Source organism: Mustela erminea, chromosome 3 (assembly GCF_009829155.1).
Source record: "Mustela erminea isolate mMusErm1 chromosome 3, mMusErm1.Pri, whole genome shotgun sequence".
NCBI lineage: Eukaryota > Metazoa > Chordata > Mammalia > Carnivora > Mustelidae > Mustela > Mustela erminea.
In genome coordinates this window covers 92899042-92915729 of record NC_045616.1, presented here as the reverse complement: position 1 = coordinate 92915729, position 16688 = coordinate 92899042, and the positions used below count along the sequence as shown (strand labels likewise).

General features: G+C 41.6%; 1 protein-coding gene across 1 annotated transcript in view; it reads right to left on the bottom strand.

The window, feature by feature from the left end:
* The window catches only part of FSTL4 (follistatin like 4), a 418614-nt gene that overhangs the window by 372999 nt on the left and 28927 nt on the right, over positions 1 to 16688 (bottom strand). The window contains exon 3 of the mRNA XM_032336727.1: positions 4598 to 4631. Coding sequence (XP_032192618.1) covers positions 4598 to 4631 — 34 coding nt within the window. The remainder of the gene's footprint in view (positions 1 to 4597; positions 4632 to 16688) is intronic.

The following is a 16688-nucleotide window of genomic DNA, read 5'->3' as shown; positions in this document are numbered from 1 at the left end:
ACCAGGCACGGATGCCAAGGAGGGAAAGAGGCGGAGAAGCCTTTTATCAGTGGAGCTTGCAGCCAGAGCCACCCCTGGATTCTCAAGTTTCATGAGACTTTCATGGCTTGCTGACTGTGATTCAGGATTGGGAATAATGGTCTGTACTATTACTATGCCCTTTTCTCCAGTAAGACTGAGGAATATACCCCAAGTCAGCCTGTGAGTAAGTAGAGAGGTAGGAGTCTACTGCCGACCAATCTGTCATGCTCACAACTGGGTGTCAGATCGTTGTGTCCAACCAGAACACACCAGCCAGCTGTGCCACCCACTTCCCACTCAAGCTGGGACAAGCAGGAACAATATAGTTTTCCAGCAGCTGAAAAATGGTGGCACCACCCAGAAAGAGCCCATTTCTGTGGGGCTAGAAGTAGAAAGAGTTCAAGAGTAGAAAGAGTTGAGGCCCAGGGTCTATTGGAGAGAAACAGCGAACTCCCCTGTACATGAGAGTGAGGGTAGAAAGGTGATGGAAACTTCATCTCTTTGCCCAGAAGGCAGTCTTGGTTTGAAAAGGACCTACTACCCCAGGCACTGCCAAATGTGGCAAATTCCATGCATCTGCAGCCATTAAAGAAGTTACCTCAAAAGAAGCTAGGAGTTTATTAATCCGTTTTACGGAAGAGAGTCAGCCAAATCGCATTATACCAAGACAGATTATGCAGGCAACTGAGAGAGATCCAGAAAACATCTGCTAAACAAAATCAGAATTAATGGTAAACAGAACGCAATTCTTGATAGCTGAAGTTCACCCAGATGTAGAGAACTATAAAGGGGCTATTAGAGGCAGCTGCCAATTAAGGGCTAATTCCAAAGGTTTTCAGAAAGGGAGGGTCTAGTCACACAGCAGGGGAGGGGGGGCAGTGCAGGCAGGTCATGTTTATTTAGGAGATTTGCATTGCTAAGGAGTCAGAGCCACCATGGGGGTGTGACAGTCACTCCCTCTCTCAGTCTCCTTCCTTCAGGGAAGACAGTGCATCCCTGCTCTCAGGTCTCCCTCACATCCTGCCAGAAGTCAGGTCAGGCTGGCCTGGACGAGAACCTGTGAGAGAACCATCCCTGGGAGGCTGGATCACGCAATAGGACATTGGTACCCACACCAAAACTCACAGCCTCTAATCACAACGCAGTCACAGACATCTGGAATGGTGTCTAGATCACTGCATGTTCCGAAGAGATGGCTGACAAGGGCTGAATTATCCTGGCCGCTTGGCTCAGCTCACTCAAGTGTTCTCTCAGGGCTGTAATTCAATGTGATGGAATCAGTTAGAGAAAAGTGCTGGTCTGAGCAGATGAATTCTGGCAGTCTCAATCAGCACCAGCCCTCAGAGTGGACACAGGAGTGTCTCAGAGAGGTGAGGTTGGCACCTTTGGCTGAAGCCTTAGAAAAAGTTGAAATTGAATTGAAGGTGTCTGGAGGGAGGTAAAAATACACGTGCAAAGGAAAGGAGATGAAGATGCAACCATCTGTCCTTCCCTAGGCAGCTAACACAGGTGGCTCCCAGGGCTCGAGGACTGAAGGAGGAAGGGCTTGGTGGCTGGGGCAGGCATGTGTCCTTCCCAGAAGACATCCTGCCAGTCCTGCAGTCCTGCCACACTCACTGGTACGACATATTTCCCTCCAGGTTCCCCTGAGAGCCCCAGCCCTAGTGTAACTTGTCATCAAATAACCCCTAGACAGTTTGCTTCTAAGAGTCCCTCTTAGCTCTCCAGCCTTGGCAGTGGGCATGAATGGGCAGAAGAATGTGCACAAGAGAGAATCAGTGCATGAAATGGACATTGGTCCAGAGGGAGTTCTTGTTCCCACAAATTAGCATGGAAAGGAAGGAAGATGCTCTCCTCTTGTCATGTGTTGCTAAGGGTAAATGCTCTCTGCAAACTTGAGAACTGTGAAGTTATTCTCATTATCACCATGTTACACCCGGTCCATGCAAAACCCATGGAGGTTACTGGACCCACATCATAGGCTCATCCTGGGCATTGAGGACATACTCCCTCTGCCTGAACTCCCTGGAGCAGACCTTGCAAAGGATCCTGCATAGAAGGCCAGCCTGGAGACGACTGAATACATAAGATTAAGACACCATGGGAAACTAAATTTGGGAAATGCAGCATATCACACCCCCTTTTGGGAGTCAGACTTAGCATCATAAAGGTCGAAGAGGTTCTGCAGTACAAGTCTCAACAACTAACTCTATACTGAGTCCAGCACTGGCCAAGTGGATTATTTTCCTAGGGCTGTGACTATAAAGTCCACAAACTCCAACCCCACTGTGGTCTATCTTAGACTCCATTCCCACCAATTTGAGTCCCTCTTACTTCTCACTTCACAGACTTATTCAACACTTCCCAAAAGTCATGTAGGATGAGCTTGTGGCTGGTCATCCGTTTGTGCCACTGAACCTGAGACGGAGAAGATACTCCTCAGTCAGATGTAGCCTGAAAACAAAAAATGGGAAGAAATCTTGGATTGTGTGACTGGGAGGCTTCCTCCTCCAGACCTTGCCAAACTCTCCTGGGCCTGGTAAACTGGGCAGAAAAATTCAGTGTTACTTATTTGCTCCTCTTTCCTTTCCAACTGCAAAATAACCCTAAGTGTTTGTTGAGAGACAATAATGTCTTATTTTCATCTGTAGGAATAATTGTTTATTGGAATATTTAGAGCATTTCTATAATTTTTATACTTGTGCACTCTTCTGGAGAAGAAAAACCATCCCACCATTCAAGCAAGTGAATTCTCAGGCCTGAAAACACTTGTAACCAACCTGCAGGCTCCCATTCCTCCTTTCCTTCCTGCCACGTTATAAGCACTGACATTAAGGCACTAAGCTATTTTAGGAACTCTCCAACACTCAACTTTGACAGAAACAAGCAAGAAAGACATCAGTTCACAATGGGGGGAAAAAAAGTTTATGTGCTGTCAGGACAAATTTGCTGGTACAAACTCGAAGCATACACTCCCAGTCAGCCAGCTGTGAGAGCTGCTAATTCCAAAGATGAGAAGGTTATGGATGAGTAGAGCACAAGTCAAACACACCTTTGCTCATCCTCCAGTGGTGTCAGTTTTCAGTGGACTTGGAGCCAGAGGTCCAATCCAGCCTTTTAAGGCCTCTGAGCAAATATACACATGATTCTCTTATACCCCAGCCTTAGTATTTAGAGACCTTTCTAATGTAAGGAAAGTAAGATTCCAGAATAGTTAGGTTGATATGTGATTCCATAATGCAAATTAATTCCCAACATTCATACTCCCATAATGCAAATTAATTCCCAACATTCATACTCGGGGCTACTGACATGAATTAAATAATACTCAAAACCAAATTTCATGCCAACTTTTCTGTTCAAGGCTATTTCTTTCCCATTTACATGGTCACCAATAAGAAACATGGCCTCCTGGCTCCACCATATCCACCCAATTTCATTTGGTTTTGAGATCGACACAATGCAGCTTAACCTACAGATGCAATTCACAGGACGCCAAGACCAAACACAGAGACCATGGCAAATGGGAATGGAAGCCACAAAGTTTATCCCAGAGCTAGATTACCCAGCTCCTTTGAACCCAGGGTTCAAGCCCCATGGGTAGCAGCAAACAACCAGGTGGTCTAGTTTACCAATACACCGAGTATGCAAGGCTTGGGTCTCTTAGCTCTAGAAACATAATTTGATAACATGGCCATTCTAGGTCTTTTACTGTGGGGCTTAAAAGAAGAACTAATCAGGAACCAAGGACATATTACATTTAGAGGTCATGTGGAATTTGCTCACACCTTTTAGCTCACCACTCTTTCTGGAGACAATGCTACAGAGAAGTTTGTCATTAAGGCTGAAACCAAAGAATCCAGACCAAGAATTCACTTTGATTCCCGACTTCCTCCTCCTAGCCCTGCAATAAAAAGATGATTGGCAAAGATGCCCCACACCATAGAAAATACATCTTATTTGACAGTTGGTATTGCTGAAAGTAAGGGAAACTTCAATTTCTAAGGAAAGGTTTCAGAAATCACCACCCATGCATACTTACATCAGAGACTGAAAAACAAACATGCTAGAGGAACTGGCAGTGAAAATGAACATAATGGAATTGTTGCAAAAGGGACATTAATTGGTTATTTCTATTTCAGCTTAGCAAAAGCTGTAAAAATCTAATTACAAATATTTTTCACAGTGGCACTTTCTCCCAGTTATTGAAATACTTCAAATCATAAACCATTTTTTATTATTGATGTTGTTTTTGCTGGATGAAACCAAACAATTACTTCAAACTCCACTCAAAAATAAGGCTTCTCTCCAGACCACAGATATGATCCTGAAGAAGCCAGGTCCCCAGATCTTCACTTTGGATAGTCGAAGTAGAAGACACAGTTCTCTCAAGCAGCCCTGGATTTCAATTCTTACAGTCCTTCAAGGCAAGTACCAAATAGTCAGCACCCAGAAAAGGCCACATGAAATCTGAAAGAACAGGCTGCCCATGGTCTGAAGTTTATGTTAGCTTCAACAAACTACTTCCAAAATGTCAACACTGAGAACGAAATGGGTATGAATGCATTTTCCCTACCTTCTCTTCTTGCAACTTCAAAGCTTCTGGACTCCTGCAAGAAAAGAAAGGCTTTGTGTTTTTGAAGAATAATTCACATGTACAGATACTTGCAAAAATTTCACCTCTGCTAGCCATTTATTCACAAAATGATGAAGAATTCCATAAGAACATGACATTCAGCAATGCTGGATCTACTAAACTCCCAACACACACATACACACAGACACACACACACACACACACACACACCAGTAAAGGTAAACAACTTGTTGTTTGGGGGGCCTAATCAAAGAATACATTATTAATCATGTAAGGTTTTTTGTGGTTTTTTTTTTTTGCCACGGGAGGGCCAGAGGGAAAGGGAGAAAGAGAATCTTAAGCAGGCTTCATGCCTGATAGGGAGCCTATGTCAGGACTCAGTCTCACAATCCTGAGATCATGACCTGATCCGAAATCAAGAGTCAGACATTTCAATGACTATGTCACCCAAGTGTCCCAATCATTCAGTTTTTAATGAATAGAGAGACAACTCTTGTGGTCTTCTTCCTTATGTGGAATCTGGACTGGTACCAAGTGTGAAGGAAGACCCTGACCTGGGCTGATACCACATCTTCCACCTAGACTGCAGGTACTACAGGGCTTGGGAAAAACACAAGCAGTTAGGAGTCAGAATGATCTGACCTGCAGTAGATTATGGTTTGTGGGGCCATAATGAAGACCACCATTGCTCCTGAGTGGGTCACTGGCATGATCTAGTGATTGACTGTGCTCAACTCAATAGTTTCCAAAGGGTGGGAATCTTACAATCTGGACAGCCAGTCCAGGCCAGTGGACTAAATTAAGCTTTTGGGTATTTGTTTTTTAAAAATTCATTTCTGCCTTCCCGCTTGTATAGGGCAATAAGCAAAGTGTTTGAGAAGTTATATAAGCAAAACAGAATTCTTGCATTGAAAACATTCATAGCTGAAAAAAAAGAAACATTCTTAGTTGGACAGGAGGCTACAGAACAAACATAAATTACTAAGAAGTAAAGGGGTGGTTTTACCTTGAAAAATACCAGTATATTCATATTCAGGTGGATACATAAAGGAAGGGGTTTTTAAAAGAGCCTTTGAAATAGCACTGCAGAATGTGCAGGCTTTCAGACAGGAGTAAGGGAGGGAGGGTTCACCAGGAAGAGAGAATGCTTAAGAAAAGGCAGGGTAAGGGGAGAGAACAGGGTATGCTCATGAAGCAGGAAGAGACCCAGTGAGAAGTAATAGGAGGGTAAAGCTGGAAACATATGCTGTGCTTTCACAACTAATCAAAAGTACCTACAATTCATCATGAATAGCCAGTTTAGGATACAAAGTCTAATATCAAGAAAAGTGGAAAATCCATGCTGGAAACCAAAGAAGAGAGAATACGGTACCTAACAAGCTTGGGCCAACTTCTTGCCATCATGACAAAGAGGACCATTCAGCACCAGCACTTCTATAGCAAATGGCATTTGTCTTTCACAATATCAGCATTCTTGTCTAGTATCCTTTGGGATTAGGAAGCAGAGGTAATATGAGGGATGAAACTGAGGAGGCACTTGAAAGTGTATCCTCTCCCCTGCCCCAAATTACATTCTCTGACTGCCACTTCTGTAATGAGTCAAAAGCCCAAGTGGAAACCAATGGAAGACACATGCTATAGGCCTGCAGCTCATCAGCACAGCCCAGTTAGTGAAATGAACTTCTAGAATGCTGGTTCCTGAAGAGGGACCACTGAAAGCGCTAAGTGTTATGAGAGCTAAGTAAGCTGCAAGGCATATCATTGCACAAAGCCAAGCCCACACTGCTCCTCAGCTCTCTGCTACAGGGGCAGGCACCACATCCCTGGAAGTAACCAGTATTTCTAGAACAGGGAAAATTCATAGGCAACTTATACACCTCAAGAAGAAGACTTTAGGGATGTCTTACTGCAACTGTATAAAACTTGTAAATTAAGAAAAGCTGACATCTGCATTATGTTGTATCTTCTTATCTAACAACATGGTATTTCTCATCATTTGTTCAAGTTTACTTTTATTTCTTCCAAGAGTATTTTATAATTTTCCTGTATGTATTCTGAATATTTCTTTTGTAGATTTTTTGTTATCATAAATAGAATTTCTCTTTCATTATACCTTCTAACTGCTTTTTATTTCTGTGTATGAGTGCAACTGGTTTTTATATGTGGATTTTTAATCAGCCACTTGACTGAATTTCTTTTTTTTTTTAAAAGATATTATTTATTTATTTGGCAGAGATCAAATAAAGGCAGAGAGGCAGGCAGAAAGAGAGGAAGGGAAGCAGACTCCCTGCTGAGCACAGAGCCTGATGTAGAACTTGATCCCAGCGTCCTGGGATCATGACCTGAGCCGAAGGTAGAGGCTTTAACCCACCAAGCCACCGAGGCACCCCTTGACTGAATTTCTTATTCCACTGATTCTTTTGGTGTTTCCTTCAATGTATTTATGTAATCTTCAAATAGCTATGATTTTATCTTTCCTTCCATTTCTTAGGTTTCGCATGTCTTTCTCTTGTCTTATTGCTTCAGCTAATTCCTCTATCTGATGTTAAGTGTTGTGGAAACTTGGCATGCCCATGGGCATACTGGTCTTGTGTCCGACTTTAAGAAGAAAACCTTTAGTGTTTCCTTACTAAGGGAAACAAAAGGCTGGCTTTTGGCTCAAGGTATGTCCACCATATTAATGAAATCCATGCACAATTTACTGAGTCTTTGAAATAAATGGATGTTCTAGCTTGTCCTTTTACTTCTTTACTGACCATTTCCCTCCACTGGAATGTGAGATGGGATGGCACCAATATCTTTTTCATTCTTGCTTCCCCAATGCTATCCTCAACGCTGTAAGAGAGCAAGACGTTCAATGCTTGTTAGATGAATAAAAAAATTTGTTTTGAATTTTATCGAATACTTTTCCTGAATTTAAGGAGGTTTTCATGATTCTTTTTCTCCTTAGATCTATTAGAATTCTCTTTAGCTCTAGTAGAATTCATGGTATTCACCTATCTCTGTATTTCTGGAATAAGCGTTTCTTAATCATGATACACTTCCTAAAAAATATTGATGATTCTACTTGTAATGATTTTAAATATGTTTTTATATTAATATTCATAAATGAGATTGCTCTATTATTTTTAGGTGTCATTTTTTTCTCAGATTTAGGAATTAAAATGATACCAGCTTCATATAATGAATTCAGAAGTTTTCCTTTTACTGTGCTCTGAAATAGTTTAAGTAAGTGGAATTAACTGATCTTTAAAGGTCTCTTCAACTTATTTCTCACATATTGATTAAAAGGTGAGGAAATAAAAGGTCAAAGAAGGTTAAACTTGTCCAAGTTCTCACTTACTGGTCAGTGGCCAGCTGGGATTTAAATTTAAATTTCAAAGTTAACACATAACAAAGTTTATGCAGATCTCTACTTAATTCATGAGATAGTGTGAAATCAGATGAGAGATACTTCTACTTCAGGCTATGAGAGAAGAACTTGCATTAGACGACCAATCCTTTTGCTAAAAACAACTATAAAAGTTTGATTTAAAAAAAATGTTTTTAAAGATTTTATTTATTTACTTGACAGAGATCACAAGTAGGCGGAGAGGCAGGCAGAGAGAGAGGAGGAAGCAGGCTCCCTGCCAAGCAGAGAGCCCGATGTGGGGCTCCATCCCAGGGCCCCGGGATCATGATCTGAGCCGAAGGCAGAGGTTTTAACCCACTGAGTCACCCAGGCACCCCCCCAAAAAAATTTTTTTTGAAGGCATATCAGAGAAAAAAATGTAACCACAACTTAAAGAGATAATATTCAGAGAACAGAAAAGCCCACTGAGGTGCTAATTTCCCCCTTAGGGCATTGGCTGTTTTGCATAGAATTCAAACAAAAAAGTAATGCTCTAGAGCTGAAAGAGGTTTCACTGAGTTGAGAGATAACCAGAGTCAGGGCTACTAAAGCAGCTAGAACCTGAGGGTCTCAAATACTGGAAAAGGAAACCAGAAAGCAGTGAGCCCAATAATTTGCACCCAGCTTCCTCTTGATTTTTGTAAATATGTCTGAGCTCCACATATAAAGGGCAAGAGGATGAGAAATTAGCAAAAAATTAGTCTCAAATCAGCTGAAAAATTAAGCATAGATTTTGATACTTATCATCGTGCTAGAGAGACAAAAATTAGGCTTCCCAGGAAAAAGTGGCCCCGGTAAGTGCAGGTGACTGTCAGTTGAGATCATATACTCTCCAAGAATTTCAATTCTTAGCAGAGCAAGATGATTTGCCAGTATTCTATGTCTAACAAAGAGAAGTAAATCCTCTCTGGAAGATAAAAATATCCACAGGATTTATAATTTTTCCTACATAATGTCTAACACCCAATCCACAATTACTAAGTATGGCAGGAAATGAGATCAAATGACTAAATCCAATAAAAAACAATACAGCAGTCCCCAGATTTTAGAATTATAAAACACAAGCTCTAGAATTATAAAACACAAATAATGAGGAATTATTTGTTCAGGAAAATAAAAGACATTGAATTTCATCACAAAATCACAATCCGCTAGAAAGGAATCAAGTGAAAATTCTAGAACTTAAAGTTAAACAAAAAAATTCAACAGATGGATTTGACAAAAGATTAAACACAGCTAAAGAGAAGAATTGTAAGCTGGAAGCCAGATCAGCAGAAAATATACACACTGAAGATCTGAAAGGAGAAAAGAAAGAGTGAAAAATAAAGAAAAGAGTACAACAGACATTAGAGGACATGGGGCAAACATCCCACAAGCATGTAATTTAGGTTTCAAAGTGAAAGGATACAGGAAATTAGGCAGAATAAATATTTGAAGAGATGTCAACTGGGGATTTTCTGAAATTTATGGAAAACATCTAGCCAAAGATTTAGCAATCTCTTTAAAACCCAAGCAAGACAACCACAAAGAAAACTAATGTGAGGTATTCAAAGAAAAATACAAAAAGAAAAATCACAAAAAAAACCACAAAAAGAAAATCACAAAATCAGGCAGCGGGTGGGTGATGGGGATGGAGACGACTTATCATCCACAAAGGACCAACAACAAGAGCACAGATGACTTTGCAGAAGAAAATAATCATGGAACCAATAATGGAAATGAAAATAATGGAATGAAATCTTCACAATTCCGAAAACTAGAATTCTATCCCCAGTGAAAATATGGGTATACACAGGGCAAAATACAGATTTATCTAGATAAACAAAAATAGACTATACTGCCAGCAGATTACTACTAAAAGCAACACAAAGGAACACTCTGGACAAAAGGAAATTTTTTTCAGATGAATGCATATTTTTGTAAGAAGGAATAAAGAGCACCAGTAAGGGTTAAAAAGAGATAAACCTATTTTTGTCTACTTAGTACTACCAATAATCGCCTTTTAATGAATAAAATTTGTAGAAAAATACATGATAATATGATCACAAATGTCAGGAAGTCAAATGGAACAGAAGTATCAGAATGGTTTTTTACCGTTCAAAAGTGGTAAAATTAGTACTACGAGGCCAAAGTTGGACAACAAAAAACGTGACTGATCCAAAGGAAGACAAGAAAGGGTAGGAAAAAAGAGAAAAAGGAATAGAGAGAATAATGTGTTAGATGTAATTCCATTTAAATAAAAGTAGACTAAATAATTTAACCAAAATACTAAGATTGACATAATAGATAAAATCCAATAACATGCTACTTATAAGAGACATACCATAAATAAAAGGATACAAAAAAGCTGAATGTAAAAAGATAGAAAGCCTATGGGGCGGCTGGGTGGCTCAGTCATTAAGCATCTGCCTTTGGCTCAGGTCATGATCCCAGGGTCCTGAGATTGAGCCCTCCATCAGGCTCCCTGCTCAAAGGCAAGCCTGCTTTACCTTCTCCTACTCCCCCTGCTTGTATTTCCTCTCTCACTGTGTGTCTCTCTGTCAAATATATAAATAAAATCTTTAAAAAAAAAATAGAAAGGATAAACATTAATTCCTACCAGGAGAAAGCTGGTATAGATAAAGTAAACTCCAAAGCAAGAATTATTATTAGTGACAAAAAGGGATGCTTCATAACAATAACAAGACAATTTAACAGGAATGCATAGCAATCCTAAACCTGTAGAAGAGCAGTAGCATAGCTTAAACATCAAAAAGTCAAAACTCAAAGAAGAAATGGAAAAATCTACCATAATGGTCCAAGAATTAAAGAAACACCTGTCACTAAGTGACAAAATAAGTAGTGGAAATAAATCAGTAACGATCTACAAAATTTGAACCTCATCATTAGCAAACTGGACCTATGTCAATCTCTGAAAGGGAGAGAGGACAGAGAGAAGGGAAGAAGGTTGGAAAGGAGGAGGAGGGGCAGGGAGAGGAAGGAAGAGAAAAAAAGGGAAGAGAAGGGAAGGGAAGAAAGAAAAAATGTACACAGAATTTGAAATTCAGCAGGAAACCACACATACCCAGGACAAAGATGTACATCAAACAGTAACCAATGACTGCATACTACACGTTCTCTTCAACTGTCCATTCAACATTTATAAAAACTGACCACATGCTGAGCCATCAAGAAGTTGCAGCAAGTTGCAAATTACTAAAATCATATAGAGAACAAATACAGTTTTGTGACTAGAGTGAAATTAAATTAGAAGTCAATAACAGGAGGATATGGAGAAAACTCTCCCAATATTTGACCCATGGATTTAGATATGAGTATATCACATAATTTCAAAAAAAAAAATCACAAAAGAAATAAGGTATTTTGGAATGAAGGACAAGTGAATTATAGCATTTCAAAAATTGTGGGATGTGGATAAAGCAATGCTTCAAGGGAAATACAACCTAAAAAGCATATGTTAGAAAACAATAAAGGCTAGAAATCGATGACCTACGCATCTGCCTCTGAAAGCTAGGAGGAGGACAATTTCAGCCCTCAAAAAGTAGTAAGAAACAATTATGATAGGAGCAGAAATCAATGAAATAGGGGGAAATATATACCATAAAAACTTAAAGCCAAAAGTTGGTTCTTTGAAGAGACGGATAAACTTGATGGATCCCTAAGAAGCCTGAGGAAGGAAGGCAGGAAGAAAGGGAGGGAGGGAGAGAGGAAGAAAGACAGGGAGAGAGGAAGGAAAAACAGAAGGGAGGAAGGAAGAATGGATGGAAGGAATGTTGGATGGAAGAGGGGGGGACCGGAAGAAAAGAAGATAAGAAGGAAGACAGGAAGGAAAGGACACAACTTGTAGTTGAGCCGGAAATCACACATACCCAGTTTCTGAGTGGATGACAAAGGCATGAATGCAATACAATGGGGAAAGGATGGCTTTTTCAATAGAGGGTGCTAAATCAATCGGATAAAATTTTTTTGGAAAAAAGTTGAACCTTAACCTCCTACCCGGCAACAAACATAAAAGTCACTTCCAGATGAACTGCAGACATAAATGTGAAAGGTAAAACAATTATGTCCCCAGAAGATACCTTAAGAGATTATCTTCATGACCGTCAAGCAAGTGAGTATTCTTCAATAGGATGGGAAAGGTACCACCATGAAGGAAAAGAATGATAGGCTGGACTTCATTAAACAAAGACTTCTGTTCATGAGAGGACAGGATTAAGACAGTGAAGAGTCAAGCAGTCAGCGGAATGTATTTACAACACACAGAGCTGACAGAGCACTCGTGCAGAATACAGAGAACACGTGTGCAAATAGATAAAAACAAATGAAATCACGTACTTGAAAAATGAGCTTCATGTACTTGGAAAAGAACTTCACAAGTTAAAACCACAGTGGGATACTATTATACACCACAGGGGAAAAAAAATTAAAAGGCAACGACAACAGTAACATCAAATGTATGCAAGGACATGGAGCAACTGTTACTTCCTAGTCTGGAGGAACCAGCCCCAGCAGGACTCTCCTCACTGGTCTGAGTGTCAGTTCGATGGGGCTCCCTGCTGCCGGCTCTCATCCTTATCTCAGGGAGTCCTTTTTTGCCTGTTTAATCCTTTAATACCTGCTCAATGAATTCCCTCTATTAAATTCTTTTTTCTTTCTTTCCTTTTTTTTTTTTTTTTAAACAGTGTGAATTCCTTTCTCTCAGCACCTCCGCTCCTGGGGAAGTACCCGCAGAAGCTGGTCTGCACCCATGCATCCCAGCACAGCCCACAATAGGTGGGGACAGGGACCACCCAGATGCCCACCGTTGCAAGCCCAGGTCGATGAGCACTGGCATGGCCGTGCATGGGAAACGTCACCACTGTGAGGAGGAACAGAAGCAGGATCTGAAGTCAGCCTCACAGATGGGATTTCAGCTTTCGTGTCAAGAGAGAGAAAGAGACACAGAATAGGGCAGTTTGTTGGATTTCGTTTTTATAATGTGCAGAAACAAAGAAAAGCGATGTCTGGTGACAGACTGGTGGTTACCTTTGAGAGGACAATGGCTAAGGGGACACCAAGATGGTTTCTGGGGTGCTGGGAATGTTCTCAGTTGTGATCCTGACTGCAGCCACATGGGTGTGTCCACTGTGTAAAAATCCATTGAGCTCTATGCGTAGGGTACACACTCTTGCCTGTATATCTGATATGCTTCCATTGAAATTAAAAGATGAACCAGGATAAAGTACCCAACCGTACCAGTCAGGAGAATGTTTAATAGAGGGCGTGCATCCCACTCCCTGATATGCAGAGAAGGAAGTTCTGACAGAAGGAAAGCTGCGGCACGCTCATCATCACACGAGGGCTAAGAGGCCAAGTCAGGGCTATATGTCAGTCTCAGAAATGCTACCGCCACACTCTGCTGCCTCAGAGCAAATGCTCAGCCAGGACTCAGAAGATCTATGATAGGGATTAAAAACGGACACTCTGATGGGATCGGGAGGGAGACCAACCATAAGAGACTCTTAATCTCAGGAAACAAACTGAGGGTTGCTTGAGGGTTGGGGTGGGGGTAGGGAGAAGATGGTTGGGTTATGGACATTGGGGAGGGTATGTGCTATGGTGAGTGCTGTGAAATGTGTAAGCCTGATGATTCACAGACTGTACACCTGGGGCAAACAATACATTATATATTAACTTAAAAAAAAAGAGAGAGAGCAAAGAAGAAAAAAGTTGACAGTCTGAAGCCAGAGTATGTGGGCTGGATCCTGGCTTACTCCTGCCAGCTCGGCCCCTGCCACCTTGGGTGAACACCATTGGCCTAAGCCTCAGTATGTTCATCTGTAAAACAAAGGAGGGTTTGGTGCCTTCCTCATAGAGTGGAGGTGGTGAATGGGCCAAGTAAAAATAGGCCCAGACCGTGTTTAGCGAGGCATGCAAGTGTCCTCCAGGGGTGGTGGTCCTCACTGCTATCACCACGAATGGAGAGGACTAAGGGGGAAAAGAGAAAGGGTCATTTGGGAAGGCAAATGAGTTCAACGGCTCCGTCCATTACTGAGGCTAAGTAACAACCTGCCTCTCTAGTACTTGAAGAAGAACCCCCAAAAAACTGTAGCAGAGCGGTACAGAACAAAATTCGCTGGCATAAATGACACCAGGGCCTTGGATGCATTGCCTAAGGAAGAGATTATTTGCTGCTGAACCTTCAAACCAGATGGTTATAAATGAGAGTTAGTGCATGGGCATTACTTAATGACTACATTTCTTTAACTAAAAATCTAATTTTATTATGGTATAAATCACACTTTCTTGAAGTAGGGAATTAATTTTAGATTTTTCATTCACTGTTCATAACCTTTCCATGAATTTGACAGCCAAATCATTTTAAATGTCATTTAACCAATACAATACAACAGCTTTATTCCTCATTGTACCCTTCCTGAATCCATTATCTTCCACTATAATGGAGAGGAACTTAAGTAAAAAATTACCATTCCATAAAGCTGTATTTTACTGTGCAGTTCAACTGCATAATCTTTATTTTTGAATCAATATAATGTGAGTGCTGAGTAATATTTTTCATAATCCAGAAATCTATTACAGATTCTCAGCTCCCAAAAAGTAGTTTGAGAGCAGCTCCAAGAGCATAAATGAGGATCCTCCGATTCCATCCTGGGATCCTGGTCATGTCCATCGTAGGCCGTGCTCAGGGATCTCAGGCTGTGCGTTGGGCTCAGCGAAAGGCTGGTGGAGCACAGCCACAGACCAAAGGTACACCACCTCAGCCACTTGGCCAGCCATCCTTGCTTAGGGGGAAAGCTTCAGACTGTCACTCAGAATGGGACTTGGTGGCTTCTGGGAAAATGTTGGCTCTGCGGGTTAGAAAGATGGGGATCAAAAACATCCACAACCAAGAAGAGGATGACAGGGAAGCACCAAGCTGAGCAGAGCTCAGCATGGCCAGGTCCTCACACACAAAGCACAAGCGGATCTGGGGCCGATGCGGCACGGGCCACAGAGGTGGCCAGCTGCTGGCCCTGACCCATGCCCGTGTCCCAACAGTGAGCACAGGACACACAGTGTCTCAGGCCAGCATCACAGGAACAGGAGAAGCCCCTGCGTCAGAGCTCCTCAGGCCCCAAATGCTGGAAGAAGCTACACAAGGAAGTCCACATGCTCGATTTGTAAACCATTTGGTATAGTGGAGATCAAAGCTTTGCTAACACTCAGCACTCATCATTCCTGAAATCCTGACATCTAAAATTGAAGTTTTTCATGTCTGAGATGCTCTTAAAATTAATGCTTCTTTAACAACCTTTCTTACAGTTTTTCTTTTTTGCACTTGAATTTTAAAAAACTTTAACCACTTTCATTTTTGCTAGTAAGACACCATTCTGCAATTAAAGTCTTCACTTGGACTGACAAAATACAGCTAACTGAAGTGACGCCTTATGCAGCATGTATGCCGTTACTGGCTCCCATTCACTGAGCACAAACCAACCACTTTGTACACTTTATCTCGTTTATATGGTTCAGTTAAAGGCAGGAGGAAAATGGCTGCATTGTTAGATTTCCCAGCACATCGTGTCTGGGTGTTCAAAGCCAGATGACAGGAGGATTAGGGGATTAACCCTAAAACTTAAACCCTAAAACCCTTAAACTTAAGGGTTACTTTGAAAGCCAAGCTGAATTATCCAGCAAACAACAGAATTTTCGGAGACAGGGCGGGGATAATCTGAACATCCGCTGCCTCCTCCAGTCATATAGAACCTGTGGCAGGTGCTCAAGAAAATCTTCAAACAAGGAAGTGTGGGCTCTTGAGAAATACCACTTAGTCAAAGGGTCAGAGCTCATCTCTGAACATTGCATAGAACAGAGCCACATGCTCAGGAGCCCCATAGGGTAGAAAGATGTGTGTCCTCTCTAGTAGACTGCCTTCATGCCTTCAAGGTATGTTCAAGGGGGCAGAGGCACAGCCAGCAGCACTTGGCCTCAATAATGCTTAAGGAGCTAAGGAGGTGGGTCACAGGGCATGGGCCCTCCCACCTTCAGCCAGCCCTGCCCGCATGCTACCTTATCAGGGGAGGCCTCACTTGTCCTTCTAAGGAGACCAAGAAAGGGAAGGCTAGGTCTGGGCATGGCCACACAGGCAAAGGAGGTGACCTTTTCCAACACTCTAGGGCTGAACCATGGAGATACCCTTAGCAAGCTCTGGGTCCCTTCTATGTCCTAACAAAAACTGATCAGTGTAAGGAAACTGGTGTTTACACAGGAAGAGAGAATTTATAAAAATGGAAGGAAGAGATCATGCATGGATGATTCTGAAAAAATATCAAAGAAATCTCTGTACAATTAAGGTACAAAGCATTTGTTTAAAAAAAAAAAGCATCATTATGAACCTGCAAATAGTGTCTCTGTAGCATACTTATGAAGAACATCAATTTGATTATGTCCACAAGGGACAATGTGAAACAAGAGTCTCACAGCCTGCAGAAGGGCTGAGTGACCTGATTTTATTAGCAACAGCTCCAGCAGCTGCAGCCTTTGAGGGAGCCATCCAGACCCTTGCACTCCTGTTTACCCATCTGTAAAATGGGAGACCAGACAGGCCAGCCGAGATCAATTAGGGGACATCTGAGAACCATGGGCTGAGACCAACAGCCAGTTCAGCACCATGTTTTCCGATAGGAAGCAGAGAGTGAC